Source organism: Sinohyriopsis cumingii, chromosome 1 (assembly GCF_028554795.1).
Source record: "Sinohyriopsis cumingii isolate HCF-2022 chromosome 1, ASM2855479v2, whole genome shotgun sequence".
In the NCBI taxonomy this organism is placed as follows: domain Eukaryota; kingdom Metazoa; phylum Mollusca; class Bivalvia; order Unionida; family Unionidae; genus Sinohyriopsis; species Sinohyriopsis cumingii.
In genome coordinates this window covers 178342379-178369460 of record NC_142961.1, presented here as the reverse complement: position 1 = coordinate 178369460, position 27082 = coordinate 178342379, and the positions used below count along the sequence as shown (strand labels likewise).

Genomic DNA, 27082 nt, shown 5'->3' with positions numbered 1-27082 from the left:
ACGCTTCTCATGTACCCAATACATGTTGAGTTCACCGCAATCCTTCTCATGTAGCCAATACATTTTGAGTTCACCACAACGCTTCTCATGTACCCAATACATTTTGAGTTCACCACTGTACAATGCTTCTCATGTATCCAATATATTTTGAGTTCACCACAACCCTTCTCATGTACCCAATACATTTTGAGTTCACCACTGTACAATGCTTCTCATGTATCCAATACATTTTAATTTCACCACAATGCTTCTCATGTACCCAATACATTCTGAGTTCACCACTGTACAATGCTTCTCATGTATCCAATACATTTTGAGATCACCACAATCCTTCTCATGTACCCAATACATTTTGAGTTCACCACAACGCTTCTCATGTACCCAATACATTTTGAATTCACCACAATCCTTCTCATGTACCCAATACATTTTGAGTTCACCATAATCCTTCTCATGTACCCAATATATTCTGAGTTCACCACAATGCTTCTCATGTACCAATACATTTTGAGTTCACCACAATGCTTGTCATGTACCCAATACATTTTGAGTTCACCACAATCCTTCTCATGTACCCAATACATTTTGAGTTCACCACAATGCTTCTCATGTACCCAATACATTTTGAGTTCACCACAATCCTTCTCATGTACCCAATACATTTTGAGTTCACCACTGTACAATGCTTCTCATGTATCCAATACATTTTGAGTTCACCACAATCATTCTCATGTACCCAGTACATTTTGAGTTCACCACTGTACAATGCTTCTCATGTATCCAATACATTTTGAGTTCACCACAATCCTTCTCATGTACCCAATACATTTTGAGTTCACCACTGTACAATGCTTCTCATGTATCCAATACATTTTGAGTTCACCACAATCATTCTCATGTACCCAATACATTTTGAGTTCACCACTGTACAATGCTTCTCATGTACCCAATACATTTTGAGTTCACCACTGTACAATGCTTCTCATGTATCCAATACATTTTGAGTTCACCACAATCCTTCTCATGTACTCAATACATTTTGAGTTCACCACTATACAATACTTCTCATGTATCCAATACATTTTGAGTTCACCACAATGCTTCTCATGTACCCAATACATTTTGAGTTCACCACTGTACAATGCTTCTCATGTATCCAATACATTTTGAGTTCACCACAATCCTTCTCATGTACCCAATACATTTTGAGTTCACCACAATGTTTCTCATGTACCCAATACATTTTGAGTTCACCACAATCCTTCTCATGTACCCAATACATTTTGAGTTCACCACAATCCTTCTCATGTACCCAATACATTTTGAGTTCACCACAATCCTTCTCATGTACCCAATACATTTTGAGTTCACCACAACCCTTCTCACGTACCCAATGCATTTTGAGTTCACCACAATCCTTCTCATGTGCCCAATAAATTCCGATGATGATCACAATTTATCTTGTGCACTCAAAATGTTCTAATGATCATCGTAACTCTTCTCATGTACCTAACAATTCATACAATCAAAGTTCTAACAGATAAAGATTAAATTAAACAAAACATATTTTATTTATTCCACCCTCCCAAGTCTTACTATTACACAATTTTCAAGGCACTGCTAACAACTGGTGGCCTTTACCTACCATCAGTTTCCTCCTGTGTTATCTCCCTTAAACTGCTAGCTTTCATTCTACAGCCAAAACTGACCCACTGCATAGCTGACTGTTTAGGGAGTTTACATTATACAAGAATTGTTTATCTTCTTACCACATTTTCTTCCTTTCTTCTTTCCTCTGCAATTCCTTGTTGTTCATGCTCATGATCAGGTGATAATTTGGACACTTTATCTGTCTCTCTGTCATCAGTATCAACATCATGCTGCTGTTGAGCCTTCATGGCTTTCTTCATCTCTCTGAGAATAAATAGAGAATCTGTACTTGACTACAGACAAATTACAGATATATCTAGTACACAAGTGATTACTTAAAAACACTATGCAGAGTTAAGTCTCCTTTTACAAGACATATCGCAATTTTAAATAATGCTTACTCAATTGCAAAATATAATACTAATGCCAAACAGTAACTACACAAGGAAGCTTGCAGTATCATTGTTGTAAATTTTTTAAAATTATAATGAAGGATCAGCCTTCATTATCAGCTATAATTTGTATAATTTGTTGTTGGCTAATTTTACACTGTTAATACTACAGGCTTACTCCAATGTTGAGTCACCCTCTGGTATTAAGAGTTGTAGTAATTTGGTATGATAGGCATGAATTCCCTACCCATATTAACGTCAGACATTTCAGTCAATGGAATTATTTTATAATTTATGTTCCTTTTAGGTCTGTTTACTGGTACATACTGTTTACATTATTTTAACTGCAAATGCTAGGCCTTCAGTAGTGATATATCTCGAGAAACAGTTATAGACTCCCTATGCTGCTGGGTGCTGGGTCCAGTTTTTAGGTGCTTATAGGAGAAAAAAAATGACTGAATTTTAATAAAGAGTAATTTCTCACCACATGCTGTACAAAGGAATCATAAAAATACCCTGTTAATTACAGGTGATGATGCATTATAATGGAGTACACTATACATACTGTAACTAGTACATTAAGTACTGCATAGTTGCTAACCCTCCAGGCTCACAATTAGTGATAATAGGGATAAAAATGAGTGAATTTCAAAATGAATTCGTGAAGCAATCTTCGAGTCTGAGAACATTTGTCAGAACAAATATTTAGCATAGCCTCCAACTGTTAAAGGTAGATTGTGTTCAGCAAGAAAACTCACAATGATTCAGCATTGGTAGCTTGCAGGTCTTCCGTCGATGGCTTAAAATATTCCAGAGCTGAAATCTGCTGCAAGTTCTTAATTTTCCCAAACTCTGTGCTTTTTGCTACCAATGTGCTTCCTCACATTATCTCTGCCACCATGCCCAATGCTAAAAAATGGTGCACAATGTGTGCAAAAAGCATGATGTATATCGGGTGTTTGATGGCAGAATGCATGGCCAATTTTGGTATACTCCAAACTAAAATTTCACTTTTTGTGCAATACGTTTGTTTTTCCTTGGTGGTGAAGACATTTTCAAGATGCAATGCCGAATGGAAATTCAAATCAGTGTTGGTGGCACACACATGGATCAATATTTCAGTTATGCCCCCGTTTCTCTCAAAAGTATTTGTATAACTACTCTTATACGTATAGATTAAAATACTCTAAAATGATTGCTACCTGGGCCAACGTTATCAATCGGCTATAGTTCTACTAATATCATGAACTGCAGGGCCGGACCATTTCGGCAACTGCCAATATCATGACTAGTACTTAACGGGAAATCGGTTATTTTCTTAAAGATTTTAAAAAATTGAGAATTGGGAAATTCATGAATATTTTGCATGTGGCATGAATCTGAATTACTGCAGAAGTCGTGAAATTCACGTCAAAATCGTGAGTTGGCAGCTATGAGTACTGGGATCCATAACTGTACCTTCCTTATACAAAGAGTTTTATACTGAGGTGTTTTATAGCAAGGGGCACTGTACTTTGAGGAAAGATAAAACCTACCTTCTTTGCTTGGCGGATAGCTTTGCCTTTGTGTTTGCTGGCTGCAATGTAAAAAACAATGAATATTGCACAATGATAAAACAGCTTGTTATACAATCCTTACATGTCATGTCAAGATGGTAAGAAAGAAATTCACAAATTTGCATAGTATCTGAATAAATTCTGATTATTTCTATCAAAAGACACTGTATCACAGATGACGACAGCACTATCACAGCAATGACATCTGCATACAAAGGCATGATTGAACAAGAAAGAAATTTTCAAGTTTCTTTGGTAAAAGTTAAACAATTTCCTACTTAATACTGTATACACTTATGCACTGAGAACACTTTCAATTTCATTTGTTTGAGAAAACTGTTAGCATATTAGAACTTTTAGATAATAAACTTCTCACAAAGAACTTCTTAGAAAATTGACAGACTGATTATTCATCAAATCAGTAAGTAAAATTAATAGAACAGACTGTACCTACTGTTTCATAATGTAGTACTTACTACAGAAAGGATCTTTGTTATTTCTTGAAAACCAATTTTGAGAGTAAAATCTTTCTTTGAATATACTAACCCAATCATAATATACATATAGTACATCCAATAACTTGCAAATCCAGCCTTCCAAAGCTAAAAATAGACATTCATTATGTCTTTAAGCATGTTTTAGCAACTGAAATGCTACAAGGTTACTTGCCAAGGTGAATGTTGGACTAAACTGGTCTCCCATTAGACAGAAAAAATCCTGTCAATTTCAAGTATATAAAGTTTCTTCTACAATTAGTGAATCATACTAATGAGGAGAAAAAGCAAGAGGAGGAGGGAGCAATATCCCCATACAAAGTTGGCATTGTCTCTGGTCCCCTAACCTACATAATGGCACATCAAGTTGTGAGATATGTTTAGGGTCAGCACATAGTTTATACACAGATAAATAAATATTCAAAGAATATTTTCTACGCCATCATATAAAACAAGGGATGAATCCCAATGCTCTGCCTATTTTAGCTAGAGTGACTAGACATGGACACTCTAGACAGTTGTTCCAAGGGTGTAATATTAAACCATATCAGAACCCATGGAAGATTCCATTTGGCACAATGGGCCAAAGTCTTTGGTTGAGACATGTTCACAAGGCTGGCTAATATACTCCCTTCCATAATGTGAAAAGGTGTCCCAAATTGTGGAATGGTACTACCTGATTGTGATGGGAGCTAACTTATCCTTAATGAGTCATAATAAAAAGTTAGCTCTGTTGTGCCCAGGCTATTAAGGGCAAAAGGTGATTCAACTTGAATTACTGGAGGAAAACAATCCTTGTACTCAAATAGGATTTCACAGTGACAGGCCTTCTTGCCTGAATGACTCTGGCCACATTTTATTCTGCAAACCATTTATTTGTGAGGGCTTGCACAATGTCTGCCAGACATGGATGTACAACATTTCTGAGTATGGATGGAAAACCTGCAGTCATGGTTGTCTGAGAATGGGAGAAGGCAGGATCTACCTGGGAATCTCTTTGGCTAATTTCAATATGTTACTGATTCACTGTCACAATGACAAGGCCCATGAGGTGAAGAAATTACCATTCTAACATTTTATTCTGAGTAAATGATAGACACCATCAAGATAATTTTCAATGCACGAAATCTCAAAGAAGATGCTGATACAATGAGAAAGGCCTGTTGACACTTGCTTCTTGAAGGCCTGTTGACGCTTGGTTCTTGAAGGCCAGTTGACACTTGCTTCTTGAAGGCCTGTTGACACTTGCTTCTTGAAGGCATGTTGACATCTGGTTCTTGAAAGCCTGTTGACACCTGGTTCTTGAAGGCCTGTTGACACTTGCTTCTTGAAGGCCTGTTCACAAATGGTTGTTGAAGGCCTGTTCACACTTGGTTCATGAAGCTGTCTGCCAAACCAATGTAGCATATCAGCAACTCCACTAGAATGGGGTTGTTGTTAAAGTGATGGCTAATTTCTCTTGACAAATAGATTAACAGATGTTGCATCTTTAAAACAAGTCACTAACAAGCCAAGTGAAAGTGAATGTATTGTAAACTACAGGGCAGTCAGTTAAAATGTTACCAATAAATTTGAAGTATGACAAAGAAAAATGTGCACATCTATGATGTAGATAGAAAAACAAACGGAAAATAGTTTAGAAGTAGCTATCCTGGGTGAGAAAATTTCTTGATGAAAAAGCACAATGAACTGATTATTGTAAGGCATCAAGAAATAGCAAGGGTGAAAGTAGTGCATGTTGACATTTGGCACCAATCCCTTTCTCCACTTCCACTTTCTCAAACAACTAACTCTTTCACACTTCTGTTGCTAAAATAAGCCAAAAGACATAGCAAACATCTCTTTTAGCTTGGGAGAGCTGAATTTGGAGGGTAGTAGATAGTATAACACATTATGATTGGGTTAAGTATTTGATGAAGAAACCAATCAGCAAACATCATACTTTCAACAAGTGTTAAAACTTAGTACAAAATAGGATTGGATCCTTTTCTTCGTTACCTAATCTTTGTCATAAAACTAGAAATGAAAAACATGTGCACTGTCTACTCTACTTAAATACCTTTTCTCCAAATGTGACAGGTGTGTCATCTCCTAGATAGAATGGCTCAGACTCGGAGGTTCTTGAAGAATCAGTATGAGATCGTGACAGCTCAAATCTAAACAAAATAAGCTAATTTTTACTTCAATATATCTTCCAGTTACTTAGATAGAACTCCTAATAGGAATCTGTATATTCAACTTTGCACAAAATGCAATTGCTTCCATTATTTATTTAATTTCCGATAAGACAAGCTTTCCCACTAAGGAGTTTTGAAACTAAACTATTTTATGTATAACAAGCAGTCATAATGATTTATTTATCCCAATAATGGTCAAACAAATTAAAATGAATCTAGTTCGTAATTTACTGGTAGCTATTGTCAAACCTGCACATAAAAAGCTCACATGGGTACACTTAAATGATGTGATAGTCTTCATCATATGTCAATATGCACTGAATTATGTGCTAGATTTGGAATCCATTATAAATATTTGCAATATCTTTTGCTGTTAAGTGTGGATATAAAGAAAAGAAAGAAACACAAGGTCTGAAAGTACTCACCTGGATCACATAAACCTGACAGTGAACCACCTCAATAAACATTCTTATGCTGTATTGAAACAAAACTGCTCTGAGATCATATTCATGAGTAGTCTGACAATGTAAGACCTCGGCCTTGATATTTATGTTTTGGGCGATTAGGTCTTACTGCCTAAATGACAGTGCTGTGTAACATGTTTGGATGTCAACTGACATCATAACAAAAGTAAAATTTTCAGGAATATCTCAAACACTTGGCAGCCTATATCGGCAATTTTTTCTACAAATTAAAGTTATAATGTATTTGTCAGACTTTACATACTCTGATGTCCTTTTCCTAATAAATTCTAATTCTCACACAAGCAAATGGACCTGTTTTCAAGTTTCGTTTGCCTACATTTCAGTTGGCTGGAAAGCAATGGAAGCTGGGAATGCCAAAATCAACTAATGCATTAATTTTTAATGAAATGAATACAAATATATTATGTCTATTGTGCCTATTGGAAGAGTAAGCAACGTTTCATTTCATTCAAGAAACATATCCCCACATGAACCTACCTGAATATACTTCAGCATACCTGAACTACCATCGCGTTTCAACAAAGTCAAATGTATATTAACAGAGCATGAAAATACATCCCTTTGCTAGTGTCAGATTTTGACTCCACCGGGATAAAAGCAGCACAGTAAGTATATTAATTACATATCAATTTGTGGAAGAGTGTCAATATGGACTGCCATGTGTGTGCAATATTCCTGAAACTTTGACTACTCGTTCCAATGTCAACCGACATCAGAACACATTACACAAAGTGGTTATTTGAGCAGTAAGACGTAGCACTAAAACATAAATAACATGACACATCTAACATTGTAGGACTAATTCATGATTAAACATGACACATCTAACATTGTAGGACTAATTCATGATTAAATATGACACATCTAACATTGTAGGACTAATTCATGATCAAACATGACACATCTAACATTATCGAACTAATTCATGATTAAATATGACACATCTAACATTGTAGGACTAATTCATGATCAAACATGACACATCTAACATTGTACGACTAATTCATGATTAAATATGACACATCTAACATTGTAAGACTAATTCATGATTAAACATGACACATCTAACATTGTAGGACTAATTCATGATTAAATATGACACATCTAACATTGTAGGACTAATTCATGATTAAACATGACATATCTAACATTGTAGGACTAATTCATGATTAAATATGACACATCTAACATTGTAGGACTAATTCATGATTAAACATGACATATCTAACATTGTAGGACTAATTCATGATTAAATATGACACATCTAACATTGTAGGACTAATTCATGATTAAACATGACACATCTAACATTGTAGGACTAATTCATGATCAAATATGACACATCTAACATTGTAGGACTAATTCATGATTAAACATGATACATCTAACATTGTAGGACTAATTCATGATTAAATTCAAGATCTTTATGATATAAACCTGTTTTCTAAGTTTTATCAAAATCATAGACTCCAGATAGGTAACAAACTTAACTAATCAGATGCAAGATCATTTTATTAATATGCACTGATCTTGCTTAATGTATAAGATCATCTAAAATGACAAAAGCTTATTTTCCAAGTCTTAAGTTCCATCTCTATATCAAGCTCAACCAATCAGATACAAGATTATTTCATAATATGGATAGATCTTGCCCATAATCAAACTCATCCTGAGAATATAAACTCTTTAGGAAGTTTGGACAAAATCTTGCTGAGATTTTGCTGATATATTCTTATATTCCAAGTTTGATCTTTAAATCGTATAAAAACATGGTCTCCATCATGGTATCAGAAGTAAAGCTCTACAATGCCTACATCAAACTGTCTTCACTCATGGATCAGGATACTGAAGTGTCACAAAATTCGACATAAACATTCTTTCTGTTTTCCACAATGGATGTCTTGACAGATTATGCTTGATCTTCAAGGTCACAAGAAATCAAACTTAGTGGAGATTAGAACAGAAATACAAATGTGCTGTTTAAAATGACTGGGATATATACCAGGAATACCTCCCTACAGCACTCCAAGAATAGAATGGAGATGGATGCCGATGGGTCACGATTACTGACCTACAAAAAGATGGGCCGGTCCTGGGGTGAGGCAGAGATGGCAGCAAAAGACCAGGCGACGTGGAGGAGGCAAGTCATGGCTTTATGTTCCAGTGTGAACAAAGAGGATTAAGATGGTAACAAGAAGATGTTGACAGGCAGATGAGGAATAAAGGACAAAGGGCAAACCATAAACTCACTTGGCCTTAAGGCCAGGTGAACTAAAATTTTACATAAAGATATTTACAACAAATGATTAAATTTTTTGGTATATGCAAAACATATATATATTTTTTGTGCAAGGGAGTTGATTAAATAAGTTTGGGTTTTGCATTTTATGCTAAGGTAATTAATCTGGTAACATCCAGACAACAGCTATAAGCCTTGTGCAATATGCATATTTTAAAAATAATAAGCACATTTTGGGTTTGTATTACATATGTTTTTGAGTCTGCATCATTTTTCAGTCCTGTTTTCTCAAAACAAAAGAGTAAATTTTACACCAATATTAAATCCTGTTCTAAAATGAAATTAAGTTAACTTTAATAAAACACTGAAATTTTGACAACTTTGAATTCTAAAAGCTGTTACAGTAAATTTCAATAAATAAAAAAACAACCTTGCAACCCATAAAATGATCGTGATGCATCCATATGCAAATTCAGTCCACACTAACCCAAGATCTAAGTGATCATATTAATCAGGTTTTACTGTCTTTTGATTACAATTTAAGTATAACCAATGTTTTGCCAACATAATATGAAAAATGAGAATACAGGATCTGATAGGGAAGTAATATCAAATCTCAAGTAATCTGACACAAGGACTGTAACTGATATGCTGTGCAATTTGTGTAAGGCATTGGAGTGATATAACTTACATTTTTATCTCCTTCCTATATCAAAAAGTTTAAATGTAGATTTGCATTTTAAGAAAGATGAAAGCTTCAATGCTATCAGATGACTGAATGAATAATGGCAACAATGACCAAAAAATATTTAATAAACAACAGTTAAGAATTTTAAGGCATGACTAATAACAATGCATAGAGCTTTACCTTTTCATATACAACATATATTTCTGCTTGGAAGAATTGATTTTTGACTCAAACAAAACATATATTTCATTTCACATATTTCTGATATTGGGAAGATCATAGCTATGATGAAAAGCACAATAAGGGAAAGTTGGGTGTTTATTTTGATTAAAGACAGGATTTAAAACTGCATGGTTACAGCTGTATATTGTAGTGTGTGTGTGTGTGTGTGTGTGTGTGTGATTTGGATTTTTAATGTAGCCTTAAAAAAAATTCAGTCATATTGCTATGATGTCTGCAATGTGACAGTTTAAAGTGATGTCTAGCACTGGGGCATCATGCCGCAGACATGTAGCATGATGTCCCACCCAGTCACATTATCCTGACACCAGGAAGACCAGTCCTAACACTAGCCTCTTAATGCTGAGCACCAAGCGAGGCAGCTGTTAGTACCATTTTTGTAAGTCTTTGATATGACTCAGCCAGGGATAGAACCCACGACTTCCCGCATCCGAGATGGACGCTCTAACCAATAGGCCACTGGAGCGGTTGTATATTGTAGAACTAGCTATCAAACAAATGCGCTTATAATTGACAAAACAGCTGTCTATTTTGAGGTCTGTTCATTAACATAGAGAATAAATAGCACTCCTTGTTCAATCATCTTTGTATAAGCCAGCTCTGTCTTTCAATAACATTTTAAATATCAGGCACCTTCATACATGAAGGCAGTATGGCTCTCTCATGTTTGATATTTTAAGTGAACTAACTTATCATTCTGAGACAAAATGTATCACAAATGTATATGTCACAAAATGTACATAGGATTTCTAAGTATTTGAGCAGATCTATTTAATTATTTCACAAGTGAAGTGGAAACGTTGTCTGGTCATGAGAAGTGAAGCCGTAAGTGATAATACAAAATGTTTCCACTACATGAGCGAAATATTTCTGTATATTTACTTTAAAAATGTAGATTGTTTTTATATGATATATTTTTATAGGAAAAACCCTCATTTTGCATGGATTGTTTTTCCATTCTCTGCTACTGCAATTAACAGTTGCATTGCAATATCATTAAAAAGAAGTTAAAAACTAAATTTTACAATAATTTAGGTTACTGATGTTTTACAAATTTTGCTTGTAAATATTGTGCTTTTAAATTGTGTATTTTGTCAAATTAATGACTGTATTCATACAAAAATGAAGATATTTTTAATTTAGTTAACACATTTTATGTGTGGATTGATGCAAAGTAGAAACATCTCAGAGTGACTGAATCCAACAGAGTGCAGAGACTTTAATGATTGGGATAAGGATTTTCATTCAACATTCAAGTGTGAATTTTTGTGTCACCTTGGTAAGCTTGCAGTTTAGTTAGGTAGCAAATGCTGCATACAATTTTTGATTGGCATTTCAATCTGGTTTGCAAACATCAATAAATGACTGATTTATCCATCATTTTCAAACACAATTCTGATGCAAGTAAAAATGGCTGCTTTAAATGTTTACTACTATATTTAATCAAGAGTTTTTTTCTTTCCTAAACATTTATACTGTTTGTTGTTGAGTATTAGAGATTATGGGTGACACACAGCAACAAATCATGTAAGTTCAGTTACTGGCAGTTTCCAAGATTCATGTAGAAAACGAATAATAAAAAAGTAATACCTGAAGTCTACTTTCTGCTCTTGGGAGTTTATTTTTAGGCATGCCCTGATGGCACTTCAATGACTGTATAAAGGTACCCTATTAGGTCTAAAGCTGACACATTTTAAGATTTGTTCTGATTCGAGGGTAAGAGAGCAAGGAAGAGAGAGAGAGATAAATAAATCAGAATAAGATGAAAACTGATATAAGTCTAAATATCGAAATACAGATTTGAATAACATACATAAGGGCAGATATATTTCTTAAATGGGAAAAAGTAGTTCCAAAAGTGATATTGCCACAGTGGCTATAAAAGTAGCATCACCACTCTGGTATAAAAAAATTCCTCCATCTGATTTATTTCAATATCACATTATGAAATATATAATATAAACTGTTACCTATCCAAGATTGGAATATCACTAAAACAGTAACACCTGATAAAATTTCTTCTAGGAAAACTCTAAATGGTATAAACTCTTGCTATAGAATTATAAAAAATAATTTAAGTTTGCATAAAAAGAATGAATTATGTAACTGTTTGACATACTTATCTCCCTTGACATGCTGAAGATTAATCATAGTATCAGGGAATGCCATATCCACGTCATCTCTTCCACTGTTTGTTTCCCCATCCTGAGCTTTCCTTGACTGTTCCTCTGACGTGTTTAGATCCCTTGATATCACGGTTCTCTTTTGCAATGCACCCTCCTCTGTATCATCTGCCTCCAAATGATCATTTTCTGATTCATCTTTTTGACTGCCTATCTCATTTATTGCATCTCTGTTTTCCTGTTTGCCATCATCTTTATCACAGACTTTATCATCATCATCTTCATCACTTTTGTCTCCATCAATATTGTCATCACCATCCTCCATTTCCCGGTCACTGTTAGTTTCTATTGTAGCTTCACTCTCTGTTGCCATTGAGTCAGCCACTGACATCTCATCTTCATCAGCTGTTCTGACTCGTCTTTCTCCAGCATGTCGGAAAATACTTCCATCTTCAAGCTGGCAGGAAAGAGAATTATATAAAAAGATTCAGAGCAAATGTCTTGAGTACTTGTATTTCAATGACAACCTAAATCACTTTAATCACTAGAACTTTCACAGACTTTTATGTCAAATGCAGTAAAATCCTATTGATCTATATTTTGTTTCCACCTAGTACACACACACACACACGCGCATACACACACACACACACCTCCGGTGGCCTAAGTAGTTAGAGCATCCGCCTTGGATGGGGGAGATCATGGGTTCGAATACCTGCAGGTCATGCCAAAAGACTTATAAAAATGGTAGTAACAGCTGCCTCACTTGGTGCTCAGCATTAAGAGGGTAGTGTTAGGACTGGTCAGCCTAGTGTCAGGATAATGTGACTGGGTGGGACATGATGCTACATGTCTGCAGAATGATGCACCACTGCAGACATAGTAGCAATATGACTATAAAAAAACTACTTAAAAAATCCAAATTTATACACATATACATACATACACACACACACACACACACACACACACATACATTACACACACACATTATAAGAGTTGCATCCCTTGTTTGAGCTGTGCTCCCATCTCTAGCGGTTCACTATCAATCTGAGTATTGTTGTACCAATTACACATCTACTTTTGAGACTGATTTAACACACAAAATTAGGGACCAATAAGTCTATGGGAATAAGATGAAAAAATAAACTGTACAGCCCCAAGGATTATATATACAAGGAGTTTCTAAGGACCTACAACAGTTTTAAAAGTATTTTTCACTATGGAAACTGAACTTCCTAAGCAGAAGAAAAATCACAAAAAGCCACAACAATGATAAAAATATCTGGACACCAAAAGATAATAACTTTTCTCTGTTCAGATATTTTCATGTACTAATGAAAGTTTTCAAGGTTCCCAAATATTACATGAAAAAACAACTTTTTTTGTTGAAATTGTTTCTTCAAAAATACTTTCTTTGCTTTCTCCAGTGTAGGATCATGTTTTATTGTTGATTAAATTGCTTAAATCTGCAAAATGTTTAAAACCTTGAATGTTTTAACTAATGGATCATTAAGAAAAAATTGAACAGACATAACACTCAGTGCATACATCTGAACTTTAAATCACAATAGGCAAAGAATTATATTTTCTTTTCTGTCTCTGTCTCGCAAATGACCTGGCGATGATGAATTTTCTGACCATGAGACTCCAAAGAAACAGAATGATAGTGTCAGTTCTAAGGAGGACAAGAACAGTCAATCTCCAAAATTTGTTAGAAAATGTAATGACGAATGGAACGGTGAACTGACAATTCTGTAATATACATCCTTGATATCTGAATAATATATAACCTTCATAGTTGTACGGGTATATTTTTTGCATATAAAATGATTTGTGCAGCTGATAACAGAATATGTTGAAGAGTTGCAAATATAATAAAGTATAAAATAATTCTCTGTCTGTTTTATATATAAAATATACATACAGTAACATATAGACACAAAGAGAAACAATTTTACAAGAACGAGATTGTATACTTCTTACAAAATACTGAACAGGTATTTCTCATTATTCAGCATGAGAAAATAAATCTTAAACATCATTTGTTTCCACCAATAATGAGGAATCACAGGTCATGACGGTCCAAAAGAATGGACTCTTGAGATTTTAGTTTTGTCTCCTGAGATTTTTATTTTGACTTCTGAGATTATGGTGTCGACGGTCAACTGACTCTTCAGTTTGGAAATCTATTGAGAACCCTGTATGTGTGTATATATATATATATATATATATATATATATATATATATATATATATATATATATATAAACAAACACACGCATAAAGACAGACAGATGTATTTCTGGGAGGCCTGGATTTGGAGGTAGCAAAGAAAGTTATCCTGCTGTAATGTAATAAGGTAACTGTATTTGACAGAGAATACTAATATCTTTATTGTCACAATTTTGTATCTGACAGGTAAAGTGTCTAGGCAGGCAAACCAGGTTGCATTATATCTTTGCTTGCCAATACAGAACATTCACATAATAATGGTTCAATATTCTTTTACAAATAAGAATTTTAACTGCATTTCATGTGGTTTTTTTTCTATTTATAATACTATGACAGTCTGTTCATTGAGTACATGTACTGCTGTTGGTGATAAGTCTGTCTGAATACCTATGAATGAGACACAGATCAAATATTGACAATATTTTATAACATAAAGATTGGCTATGACAAAAGAATATATCACCAAAATAATACATTTATTCATACTATTTTACCCCTGAAAATCTGAATGATAATCTGTATTTTCCTTTTCAAAAAGTATGAAGCAATCTCAACACTAAAACTCCAAATATAGCAATCACTGTCGTAAACATGTAATGGAGCCAAATCACATAGACTGGTTCAGGAATTTAATTGTAGAATACCATTATTTGAACTAAATTACAGGTATCAAACCAGTGTGACTGCATCCATACTTAAGTTACTGAGGGGAAATATTGAAACAAAAATAAATTGTGAAACTCATGTGGCAGAGATGTTGACCTCTTTATCAGAAATAAATGTAAACCCCATTTAGTTGACTGGAAATGGGAAAAAAAAACAATGTTAACCTTCATACATATTTCAACACTTTTTATCACACAACTGAGAAAAGAAAAAAATGTGCATGACTGTTTTGTCTTACTTTCTGCACTCTTCAATGGTAAATATTAAACCTCAATCACATGACAGCTGCTGATAATTATTTTTCTGTAATCATTACCTTTATCATGTTCAAAGTCTGCCTTATTTATTGTGCATCAAATAATTTGGTTTTGTTGCTGGCTACTGAAAAACCTTCGGTAAATATGCCCTATAATTTGAGTATTCAAAGCAACTTCATTGCCTACAGGTTGATTATTCAGTTTCCAGGTTTTGTGTACAAGTTAAACATTCCTAACAGATTATGTTGCACCTTGAAAAATTTTTGTTTTGTCTGCTTTAAAAAAAAAACATTTGATGGTGAAAATATTGTATCAGGAAAATTGAGGATCCAACTATTTGGGTTAATTATGGGTAATATGCATGCTATTTTGGCAAAGGAACACTACTCATCTGTCATTTTATTCACTCAAATTTATCCCAAAACATTTACTAAATTAATAATTTTAAAAGTGTTTCATACAATTTTAACATTTTGTACTCCCTCAGACAAATTTAAGGAGTCTGGGGGAAAATTCATGGCATTTTCAATACAAACAAAGACTTTCCAAGGATAAAACATTTTCAAAATTCAAAAAGTATTCAATATAGTATCTCAAATTCAAAGAATTTCAAGGTTGTACAAACCATGAAAAAACCAGAACATTCCTGGCATATTTAGCCACTGCCCCTCCACCCTCCAGGCATGAGTTTTGATGAAAGGTTGAGATATGTGCTTATGATATATATATATATATATATATATATATATATATATATATATATATATATATATATATATATATATAAAGATATATATATATATATATATATATATATAGACATACACACACATAATGATACACTTTTGATAGGGACTCATGTTTTTCACCAGATATTCACATGCATTATTTTTAAAAATTTATAAATGAAGTTGAACAAAGCATAAAAAGCTTATTACTGAAATATTGTTTTTTCCCTCATAGTATTGTTTTGGGCAAGGTCACCATGCAAACTTACACATGCTTTATTTGCGATGTTCACACATGGCACTGAAAGACTAAGAGAACCAAGATTTTGAGGAATTTAAACGTTCTTTCAAGTATGAGCTAACAACATCTTACCTTAAACAAGATGGCAAATCCATAGACTAGATAAGAAGGTGGCAGGTAATTCTTTTTACCTAAAATAATCGTGAAAATGAGTCAGATTTTTTTAATATAGCATTTCCAGATTGTAAATGATGGCAAAGAGTTTATCTTCATTTTCTTCTTTCTGTTCTTTCCCTAAATTCTTGAGAAAACCCAATTCTTGTTTTCATCTTGAAACTTAAGTTTCTTTGCAATCTCTTTCTTTAGAAAAACAAAACTGTGTGCAAGCAAAAAGAATTATTCGAAGCACTGCAAGAGGCCAAGGAAGAATTTAAACATGCTCTGTCCAAATAGCTAATCTGCCATGCTACCTATTGAGTAGTTAGAACACAGTGGTATTATGTACTATAGTCCTGATGAACTTTTGTACAGATTAAACTGTACTATCTTAGCCAAAAATCCCCAACTGGAATGTCTTCAGCCTTTCTACTGTCTGGTTGAAAAGACCTCGCATGTAAATTGTGGCCATTTTGAACAGCTCTGAAGTCTCTGTTGTTATTATAGTGGCTCTCCTCTTATATGGCCCTCCTCACCACAGGCCACCTACTATAAACATTGATGCTTACAGGAAATGGGCTCAACAATGTTTTGAAAGAGTTTTGGACTTTACATAGCTATTGAATTCTACCCTTGATGATTAAGACCTGTCATAATTGTCAAGATCATAACGTGGTCAACACAGGCTAAATATAGCTTTTATGGATTCACACACAAAGAGAAATTAACCTTGAAAAAAAAACAGGTACCAGACTGATATAAATGTGTGACATCTGTTATGTATCACTTCTTATATAAGCATGTCATTTTGTCTACTCTACAAAAGTTTCATCTGCATGATTAAATTCAGTACTGTACACTTAGCAAAATAGGAATAAACCATCACAACACTTTAAAATGTCATCAAGTAAATGGAAATATATTACTTTAGAAGAAAAAGTACAAGTTATTTGACTCAACGACATTTGGGAGAGTTCAAGAGTTCTTGCAGAAAAATTTGATTATGGAAAGACTCAAATAAACAACATCATTACAGATAAGGAGAATATTCTACTGCAGTGGGAAAACATAATAAATTAAAAGAAAATGATTATATATGCCAAGCAATGTTTGTACTGAGATTTAAATGACATTTTTGAATGGTTTGGCATGCTAAAGAAACAAAAACTATTAATGTATGTTCACTTGAAATAGGTCTATTCTTAAGGCAAGAGCCTTTAACAATTAATGATGATATTATATGCTCCGAAGATACATGTAGCTTTCTTACTATATATATATATATATATATATATATATATATATATATATACACACACACACACTTCTCACAAATATAGTCCAATTCTGGAAAGGCCAACCATCTTATATGGGTTGCCACATAAGAGGAAACTCACTGAATGTCATAAAAACTTTATTGTTCAACCAACCACCTGATGAAATGTCATCACTAACAGCAATGTAACCAACAGCTTTAGGCTACCATAACCAAGGGGAAATGGCTGAATGGGAGGACAAGGGTCACACAGTATAATGCTAATATTGTCATGGTAAATCACAATAAATCACATCAACTTTCACATGAATTCACTCCTATTAAGATTTAAATAGGCACTAAAAGTACTCATAATAAATGAACAAATCCACACCTCTGATCATAAAACTTCCTGTGGTGAGGTACTCCCCAGATGGCGCTGTTTTTGATACCTGGTCATGATATACCCACCATGCACTAGTCACAACCTTGGCATCCCATGCTGCACTATTACAAATGGCCATAGTCCCAGCTTCATTCAGAGTCTTGGGAGGAACTGTTTCTCCTGTAAGCATGGAAACATGATTATACAAATTTTCAATACTTTTCATTATTACCAATATTTATTTCATATTTTATTTAAGGCAAAAGATTGTGAAGTCATAATCATATACATGCAATCTGATTAATATTAATCATTACATACATTTTTTAGCTTTGAATTTATTTTATGAAATGTCAAAATTTAGTGTCGCTATAATTTATGAGTGACAAGTAAATTTTTCAATGTTCCCATACTACCACAGAAATAATGATATATCTGCATGCAAGTCAAAAATACAAATATTTCTTGAAGAAAAAACATGCATTTTATGCATTTACCTGTCAGATTTTTAATGATGCAACTGCTGGCTCCATGCAAGTCAGCATGCACATATAGATCACCTGTTGATTAAGGAAATATTGCAAAGTTAAACATAGTATGCAATTAAATAACTTGAAGACATGACCCAGGTATAAATGGAAGCTCAACACAACTGGATCATTTTGTCTTAGCTGTGGGAGTAACCTCTAAATAGGCACATGAATTGCTTACTTGATTGCTTTCATATCAAATCCTGACCTCTCTCCTGTATTGGAGTAACCTCTCAGTTTCAAAATCCTGTCTTTACAGAGCTGGAACTATATTGAGAAATCTTGCATCTTTTTACTTTATACACAATAGGATTACTTTATCACTTAAAATTTACAATATTCAGTCATAGTTTTTGCATAAATGCCTGTTTGTTTGTACCTCCGACCTATTTCAAAAACGAAAACCTTTATTGTGATAAAAAGAACTAAGTCATTTCATTCAATGATTTATAGTTTCTAACCTGACTGTGACCAGGGTGGCCCTAACACTGTCATCATCCATGGGTTTCATGCTTAATGGACTTTCCATACTAACACTGCACCACAGTGCATACACTATGGGCGAGTCTATTTTCCTCAAACAACAGAGTGATCTTGTTTATGCTATTCAGTAACTGCTGGAAAATTCCATACATTACCATAAGGTTGAGAGTTTAAAGTTATAGCACTCTGCACACATGTATACAGAAATGACAAAGTTTGTTAAATCCACGTTAAAGGCAAATTCATAGTTGTCATTCTTTTAATTTGCTTGATCTGACATTGTAACTATCAGAAGCAGATGACGTATCATTTACCATCTTTTACACTGAAAACTTCCATTTGACATGAAACATGTAAAAGATAATGGTTTTAGGGCCCCCATGGACATAATCAGGTTTGAAATTATAAATCAATGAATGAACTGACTAACTTCTGTGCATTTCTTAAATCTCATTTATGCTTTTTGTTTATTAAATTGGTGGGGAGGCTTTAAAACATATTCAGACTATAGGTACAACTTCTCTGCTGTCCATACAAAGAAGATTAGCATTTTCTATCACTGCATATTCAATTCATGAGGAAAAAAGGGACTGTACTCTGAAAAAATGACCCCAAAATTAGTCTGTTATTGACAGCCAGACCAAATGTTTTAAAATCTGTCCATATTTTAAAAACAGCAACTACTGGAGAAAATTACCTGAGATTTAGGTATGTTGTATCCTAAACATTTTTTCTCCTTAAAAGTCCCTTAAAGGAAGTATTTTTCTTTTTTTTTAATCTTTTTTATTGCTGAGTATTGGAATCATCTCAAGCAATCTTGAGAAACTCCTACACGAGTTCAGTAACAAAAATATTTATTCTACATATGTGACTTGATATGTTCACAAGTCTAGTACACAAATATTTGTCATGGTCTTTGACCAAGACCTTTATAACATGGACCTGAGATCAGTACAATTATCTCAGATACTGCTAAGACATACTCACATGCAAAGAAATATTTTTGAACAAACCCAAGATATTGAACTGGCATTATTCAAAATATTATTTAGATAGATCTACAAACAACCTGTATATGTTATCAGGCTCACAAGACATCACATATAAAAACCAAGTGAAGACCTTTGACCTTTAAATCAATGGCTGACTATCAATTTATTTACTAAATAACAATTAAATGTAAAGTCTGGTCAAAATTCATTTGTCAACCTGCCAACCTAACAAAGACCTCCTCAGGCAGGTCAACCTGCCAACCTAACAAAGACCTCCTCAGGCAGGTCAACCTGCCAACTTAACAAAGACCTCCTCAGGCAGGTCAACCTGCCAACCTAACAAAGACCTCCTCAGGCAGCCAACATTCTTCTGTAAATCAGACTGATTTTCAGTCAGGCGTAAATTGATCTCATGAAACACTATCACTGACCAGGAAAACATGCATCTGAAAGATTTAGAAGTGTGATCACATGTAGTGAAGACAATATTTTGTTGAACCAAAAGTTCATATTGGCCTTAATGACCCTCAGATCAGTTTCAGAAACTTAAGTTCCAAACTCCATGGAGGTCAATGACTCTGTACAAGTGCTCAACCTCATGAAATTTACATTATTTTTGGTTTTACATTTTTTTATCTCTCCTGCCCTGAACAATAATCGAATCAACATGACATGATGGCTAATAAATGTCATTGTTGCCTTTCCTGCATTTTTTTTTCAAGCATGAGCATGTATATCAACATTCATTTTATATTTCTGTGCTGACTGGACATTTTAAGTGACTGACTGTCCCTTTCACCTTCAGCATTTTTGTCTGTTGGACTTGGTCAAGTATGTCTGGTTATCAAACTCGCTCACAATCGTACAGATAAGCTGATGGTCAGACATGCAATTTGTTTATTCAGGATGAGTTACATAGTGCAATAGGTGTTCTGATGAAAACCCCATGTTAACTGTCACAACAAGGTTTCTGAGAGAGCCAATATGGTTGCCATATAGGAGGTTAGATCAGCACCATTTTCATTTAGGACCTGGTACATACTGGTTATCTCATGGGTCAGTGGTTCTTTCTGGGGTTTTCCCGGGTTCTTCCTCCACCATTAATACTGGCCGCCATGTATAGCCTATCGTGTGCTTAAAAATGGCATTAAACCCTACAACAACAACAACACATTGGTTATAGTGCTTTAGTGAATCCCATGTTGATATAACCATACATTCAGAAAATATGGCTTTACCAAGATTTTTAATATGGCCACCAATGACAGCCTTCTGAAAGTTATACCAGAACCATTTAAATGATTGACAAACCACTTACTGCAAGACATGCTGTAGTAAAAACCCTAAGTCAATATAACCATTCATTCAAAAAGGAGTGGTCAAAACAAGATTTTAATATGATTCTCATGCTTACTGTTGTGATGGCCATATACTGAGATGTCACATCTGCATCATTATCATGCAGAACCAAATACATATTATATGCATTTTAAGAATGATCCATGTTAATATGTCTATCTTTCCAGGAGAAGCAACAATATCAACATTTTCAAGAGCTACCATGGCAGCCATGTTGGACATCATATCGGCATCATTTCATACTAGTGATATCTAGTACTATAAATCTTTTAATCAAATCTGACCATCTGTGCAGTAAGATTAGCACTAACAAGATTTTCAAGATGGCCACCATAGCAACCATGCTGGAAGTCAGACTGGCTTCATCATTTAGAACTATCAAGCTGTCATAAGAACTCTAGTAGTGAAAAAAATATGTTGATTTCATTATCTTTTCTGAATGAATAACCATAACAAGGTTTGTATGATGGTCATCACATATGCAATCAGGAATGGTGAAGGGGCATCATTTTCATTTAGAATTAAACAAATCTTTTTGTACCAAGTTTCATGACTTTTTCCAGCTAGTTCTGGAGAAGTAGCAATAGCAAACAGCCGCTAACATTGGCAAATTCTGCATAAGCTCTTTCAGTCTTTGACCATAAGAGGTAAAAAGAAATATAGAAAAAGGAATTGTCTTTTTTATAACTTATATCATGTAACAAACTTGAATATCAATACATCTGAAGTTAAGGTGAAAGAAATTTTAATTGCTGCGATGAATATTTATTTTGCCATTTTCTATGAAGGCATGAGATCATAAATCTCTTTTATCATATCAAATATCACGTGTACGGTTTTAAAAAATCTGAAGCTTGAGTTAAAGAAAATTTGATAACTTTGAAAGTTGCTCAGTTACTTTTTGATACTTTGTTTTTGGAGAGTTTCAGTAAAATTATAACGTTACTTTCCTGTTCATCATTACAGAAAGACTTCTTTCTCCCTTATTAATATACTAATAAAGTCACTGTCATTACAGCCTATTCATTAAGACTTGTCAGGACAATGTGTTTCATAATTGGACACTGTTAACTAATAAATAACTTCTGTCCATATTACCTGGTCGAAGGTGTTTCTTGACTATGATTTCGTTCTGCTGTGAATCTCTGCCACCAATGACCAAGTAATTCTCTGAGCTGATAAACCACAGGAACTTTTCAAACCTGGGTCAAGGAAACAAAAAGAAACAGCAATCACAATGCAGGACCAGTGTCATACAATATATATTTAAGAGTTAATTTCGAACTTATGGATAAGCTGCTTTACTGTCAAACCCCATTTTAGCCTTAAGTCAGTACAGCATAATGCAAGGGTATCCTGGTCAGGTTTTAAACTGATAACATTCTGTGCTGATGAAATCTGTACCAGAGTTTAGATTTATTTTTCTCTTACACATTCAGCAAAATGCTTTTGATAACTAAGCTTCATCAAGCAATTTTCAAATAACAGGAAATTCCAAACAAATTTAAGTGGACACAAGAAAACCACCAACGGTGATATGGCCATGTTGTAAAGCTTTGTTCTGTCTCAATGACATAGTGCATCTGATAATGCATACCATGGTTTGCTGCTTCTTATAATGCAGCCTTGTTATCAAAGTGACACTGCTCTGCAGTAAAAGTACATAAGAAAATAAACTAAATACAAAGGTTAATGTAGATTAGTAGAGTATGAAATATTGGTCACAATGACTTAGTGATGACTGCATGATGTAGTAATTTTCATGGAGCATTGACTCACTAAGTACCATTACTAAATGCATAAGTGTCTGAGAAACTGAGTTAAACAAAAAAGGTCATTGAGTATGAAATGTATGTCACAGTAACCCAGTTTTGACACTGGGTGTAGTACTTTTCATGGTACATTTACATGCCAAGTTACATGACTCTGAAGACATTACTGCTTGAGAAACTAAGCTCAGCATAAAGGTTATCAATGGTGGGAAATATATGTCACAGTGACCTAGTACTCTTCACAAGTTACATTACTCATCAAGCAAACGTGTCAGAGAAACTGAGTAAGTGCAAAGGCAAGCATACATCAAAGTGAAATATAGATCACAGTGACCTATTTTTTCTGATGGCTATTGTACTTATCATGATGCAGTTACATATCACGTTATCTGATTCCATGGAAAATAGTGCCTGAGAAAAAGTGAGCTAACTTTAACTAAAAGGTGTAAAAGGTGTAGTACTTCTCACTGAAACAACAACTTGTGTCATTGTGCAAGTAATAAATAGTGTCAGAAAAAAAGAACGCAAAAGCAAACCCAAGGCAGAACAACTAGGTTCATTGCAAAGGTAAGTACAAATTATGTATCTATGAAATATAGCTCATAGTGACCTACATTTCAATTATGTACTTATATACCAAGTCACATCACCACAGGCAATATTTCCTGAGAAAATAACTAAAACCACACTAAAATGTAGGTCACATTGATATAACTTTAACTGAAAAGTGCAATATTCCATATGACACATCAAAATTCCAACTTCAGTGACTCTATGTGAAACAGCTTATAAGAAAATGACCTAAATTCAAACTGTAACATCACTGTTGGCACAAGATGGATGGACAAACAACATTCCCTAAGTGGAGTATCTAATAAAAAACTAACATTAACGTAGCTGATATTGCTGTCATCTTGAAAAAATTGATACCATAGTTTTACCATACTTATGCAGGAGATACAGTGTTATGAATGATAAGCTCTTTTTTGCAAAGGCCATCAAGAACAGAATTTAGATAAAACTTGACAAAGAGTTTTATCACATTTTCTGAGCAATTGTGAATTGGCAGTGCATTACATAAAACATGTACAAGAGTGCCTGTTCTGTGTTTAATAGTCCTCAATATAGACAACAGTAGGATATGGATGACTCTAGATAATATTAACCAACAGATCTCAATGACCTTTGGGCAAAGTATGTGGCTTTGAAATAAACTTACTGTGCGGGAAAACATAATTTTTCTTATTAGACTTACTCTGACCTATAGATCCCAGAATAAATGGGTTTTGTATGACTCTAAATACAAGACATCCACAGTTTGTTCAAGAAATGTAGTCTTGAAGAAAAGTTATTTTGTAAAACTCATTTCCTTTGAGCTACCATGACCGTGGCATTTGACCTCAAAGTTAATAGGCCTTTTTCAAGTGTAAGCCCTCCAACAATTTTGGTCAAGACATGTGAACTAAAGTTTATGTGCAAAATCCATTTGTCTCTTTTGGTCAGTGACCTTGAACTTTGACCTGAAAATCAAGAGTCTTCTTTCTTACCTATATGTAAGTCATCCATAAACTTTAGCAAAGAGTCAAGAAATGGAATTGCTATCTAAAAACCATTTTCTTTATGCACTCAGAGACCTTAACCTTTAAACATTTGACCTCCAAATTAAAAACCCTTTCCATAACCCAATATGCAGTTTGGTACTGATTTGTGACGTACATATAATTTCATTATGTTGAACCATTTTTCTTTTAGGCACATGGATTGTGGCCATTTGATCCCCAAATAAATAGGCTTCTTCTATACCCCAAGTGCAAGTAATAATTAAATTCTCATAACTGAGGATGGTGAAGAACCCGAGTTATTGAGTGGAAACAAAATTGGTACAGATGGATAGATAACAGCACAACCTTGTGACTGGTGCATAATAACCAAGGCAATTTTGTTGCCAGGAGAAACACACAAAATGCAAATGCTGAACACCAAAGGTTACCAGGAGATTAGATGACCACTAGCCAGATAGACTGAAAAACCTACACTGATTCTTTCATTAAGTAACATTTATGTAAATGCATTAGTTAAACATAATACAAAATGACCTGACAAAATATTTGTGTATCTTAATGTATGTAAAGCCTGACTGCAAATTTTAATATCTGAATAAAGGTATTCTATCAAATGTAGATTTAGTATACACTGGCTTAAATGTTTCATCTGTTTTACTCACCAATATGTCTTTCTGGCTTTGTTTATGGAAACTGCTGTGGCAACTTCCTTTAATGCCTCCATGGTTTTCCTTTCTGCTGACTTCAGAGCCTAAAATACAGCAATAGATTATTTTCATAAAGTCTATACTTTGTGGGATTCAATGTGTGCATATACCAAAAGGTATACACATATAAAAGAGAATGCTAATTATACTTTTTCTTAATTAGTGACAAGATTTATATCTACGATGTCTGTAAAGTGACACGATGAGATGGGTAACACTAGATGTTCCCGCCACATATAAGGTGGGAGTACTGATAGTGGTGGGGCACACTAAGTACCATAAAAATAGTAAAAATGTCTATGAGGGTTGATCATAAACTTCTAAAACAAATGCAATATCTTCTGAACAAAATAACACAACTTTATAAATTTTGCCCATCTGTTACTGAGAATGTCCTAATTCATGACACTGTCATTTTTAAGTTGTTGACATCACAGGTCTAATGACATCATCTTTTGCCAAGATATATAAGCTGACACTGTGATAAAATGGCAGATGTGTCATTTATTTAACAGAGAGTGATTAAAAAATTATAAGCAAAATTAGAAAAATCCTTTAAACAGATAAAAGCTGACTTAGATGCTGTTTATGGATCTAAAGCACTTGCATAAAAATATGGAATCACTAGATGGTTAATTTTTTTGTGATGGTAGGGAGATTGTTAAAATTGATATAAGAAATAGCAGGCTATGGATATCTCTTCTGAAAGAAATAGTAGTAAATTTATGGAAGGTTTTGTGCATTAAGTTTTTCAATATACACCACTCCCTCGATAACTCATGCCCTGATAACTCGCGAACCCGCTTATAATGCGGGGTCAGGCATGGATCCTATTTTTAAGCCAGAAAATACCCCCAAATCTGATCCCTATTTGTTGAACTTGAAGAAAATCGTGATCAAAATTGGTAACTGAAACTTTGATGTATCTTTTGTTTTACCATCGAAAATGGTAGATAGGACCTGGAGATTTTAAACACTATAAAAAAATCAAATTTAAAAATAGGTCATACAATTTTTTACATTTTCTTTCCAAACGAAATTCCTAGTACACCGCAATTAATGATATGTAAGGAAATTTTGATCAATGAAAATGTCATTTATGACGAGTTTAGGCAGTACTTCAATAAATAAATACAAATTAAAAAAATATGTTATCAATTGAAATTTGTGTTCTAGTTTTATCTTTTAGTTCCTTTTTAAGTATAATCATCATAAATGCAATGTGTCTCTTGTAATTAAATGTAAAATGCATCAATCTACTATAACAGCTATGTCCGCGAGCATTTCTCTGAGAACCTAATTAAGTGCCGATGTGTTTTGATAACTGACTTCCGGAAGTATTTGTTGTATGGTTGCACTGAATTAAAAGCTGGCCTCCTTTGTATTATCACATTAATTATGTATTTTGAATCAAATAAAAAAGGTGGAATAAAAGAAAAGTTAAAAGGCATGAGAATCCTACAAACTTAAAATCTAGTGGCCCCGGTCATATGTCGGGTGAACTCACTTCATTTGATCAATCGAACACTTATAAATGTTATTGTGTAACATAAACTACCTTAAATTAACCGACTCTTTCAAAAGTGTGATCAAAGATAACAAGGCAGCCAAGTGAAATGAATACTTTGTAAAGTAAAGAGCTTGATTTCACAGATATGGACCATTGTGGGCAAGCGAGTTTCAGAGAATTCTTGAACTGGCACTTAGAGA

The 27082-nt window shown here is 34.0% G+C and overlaps 1 protein-coding gene across 1 annotated transcript in view; it reads right to left on the bottom strand.

Moving 5' to 3' along the window:
• The window catches only part of LOC149808461 (ribosome quality control complex subunit NEMF-like), a 94404-nt gene that overhangs the window by 40185 nt on the left and 27137 nt on the right, over positions 1–27082 (bottom strand). Inside the window, exons 16-24 of the mRNA XM_089977628.1 lie at positions 25328–25416; positions 22430–22533; positions 18465–18527; positions 17977–18147; positions 16304–16362; positions 12041–12501; positions 6152–6248; positions 3578–3618; positions 1770–1914 (exon numbers count right to left, since the gene is read on the bottom strand). Of these exons, the coding sequence (XP_089833754.1) occupies positions 1770–1914; positions 3578–3618; positions 6152–6248; positions 12041–12501; positions 16304–16362; positions 17977–18147; positions 18465–18527; positions 22430–22533; positions 25328–25416 (1230 nt within the window). The remainder of the gene's footprint in view (positions 1–1769; positions 1915–3577; positions 3619–6151; positions 6249–12040; positions 12502–16303; positions 16363–17976; positions 18148–18464; positions 18528–22429; positions 22534–25327; positions 25417–27082) is intronic.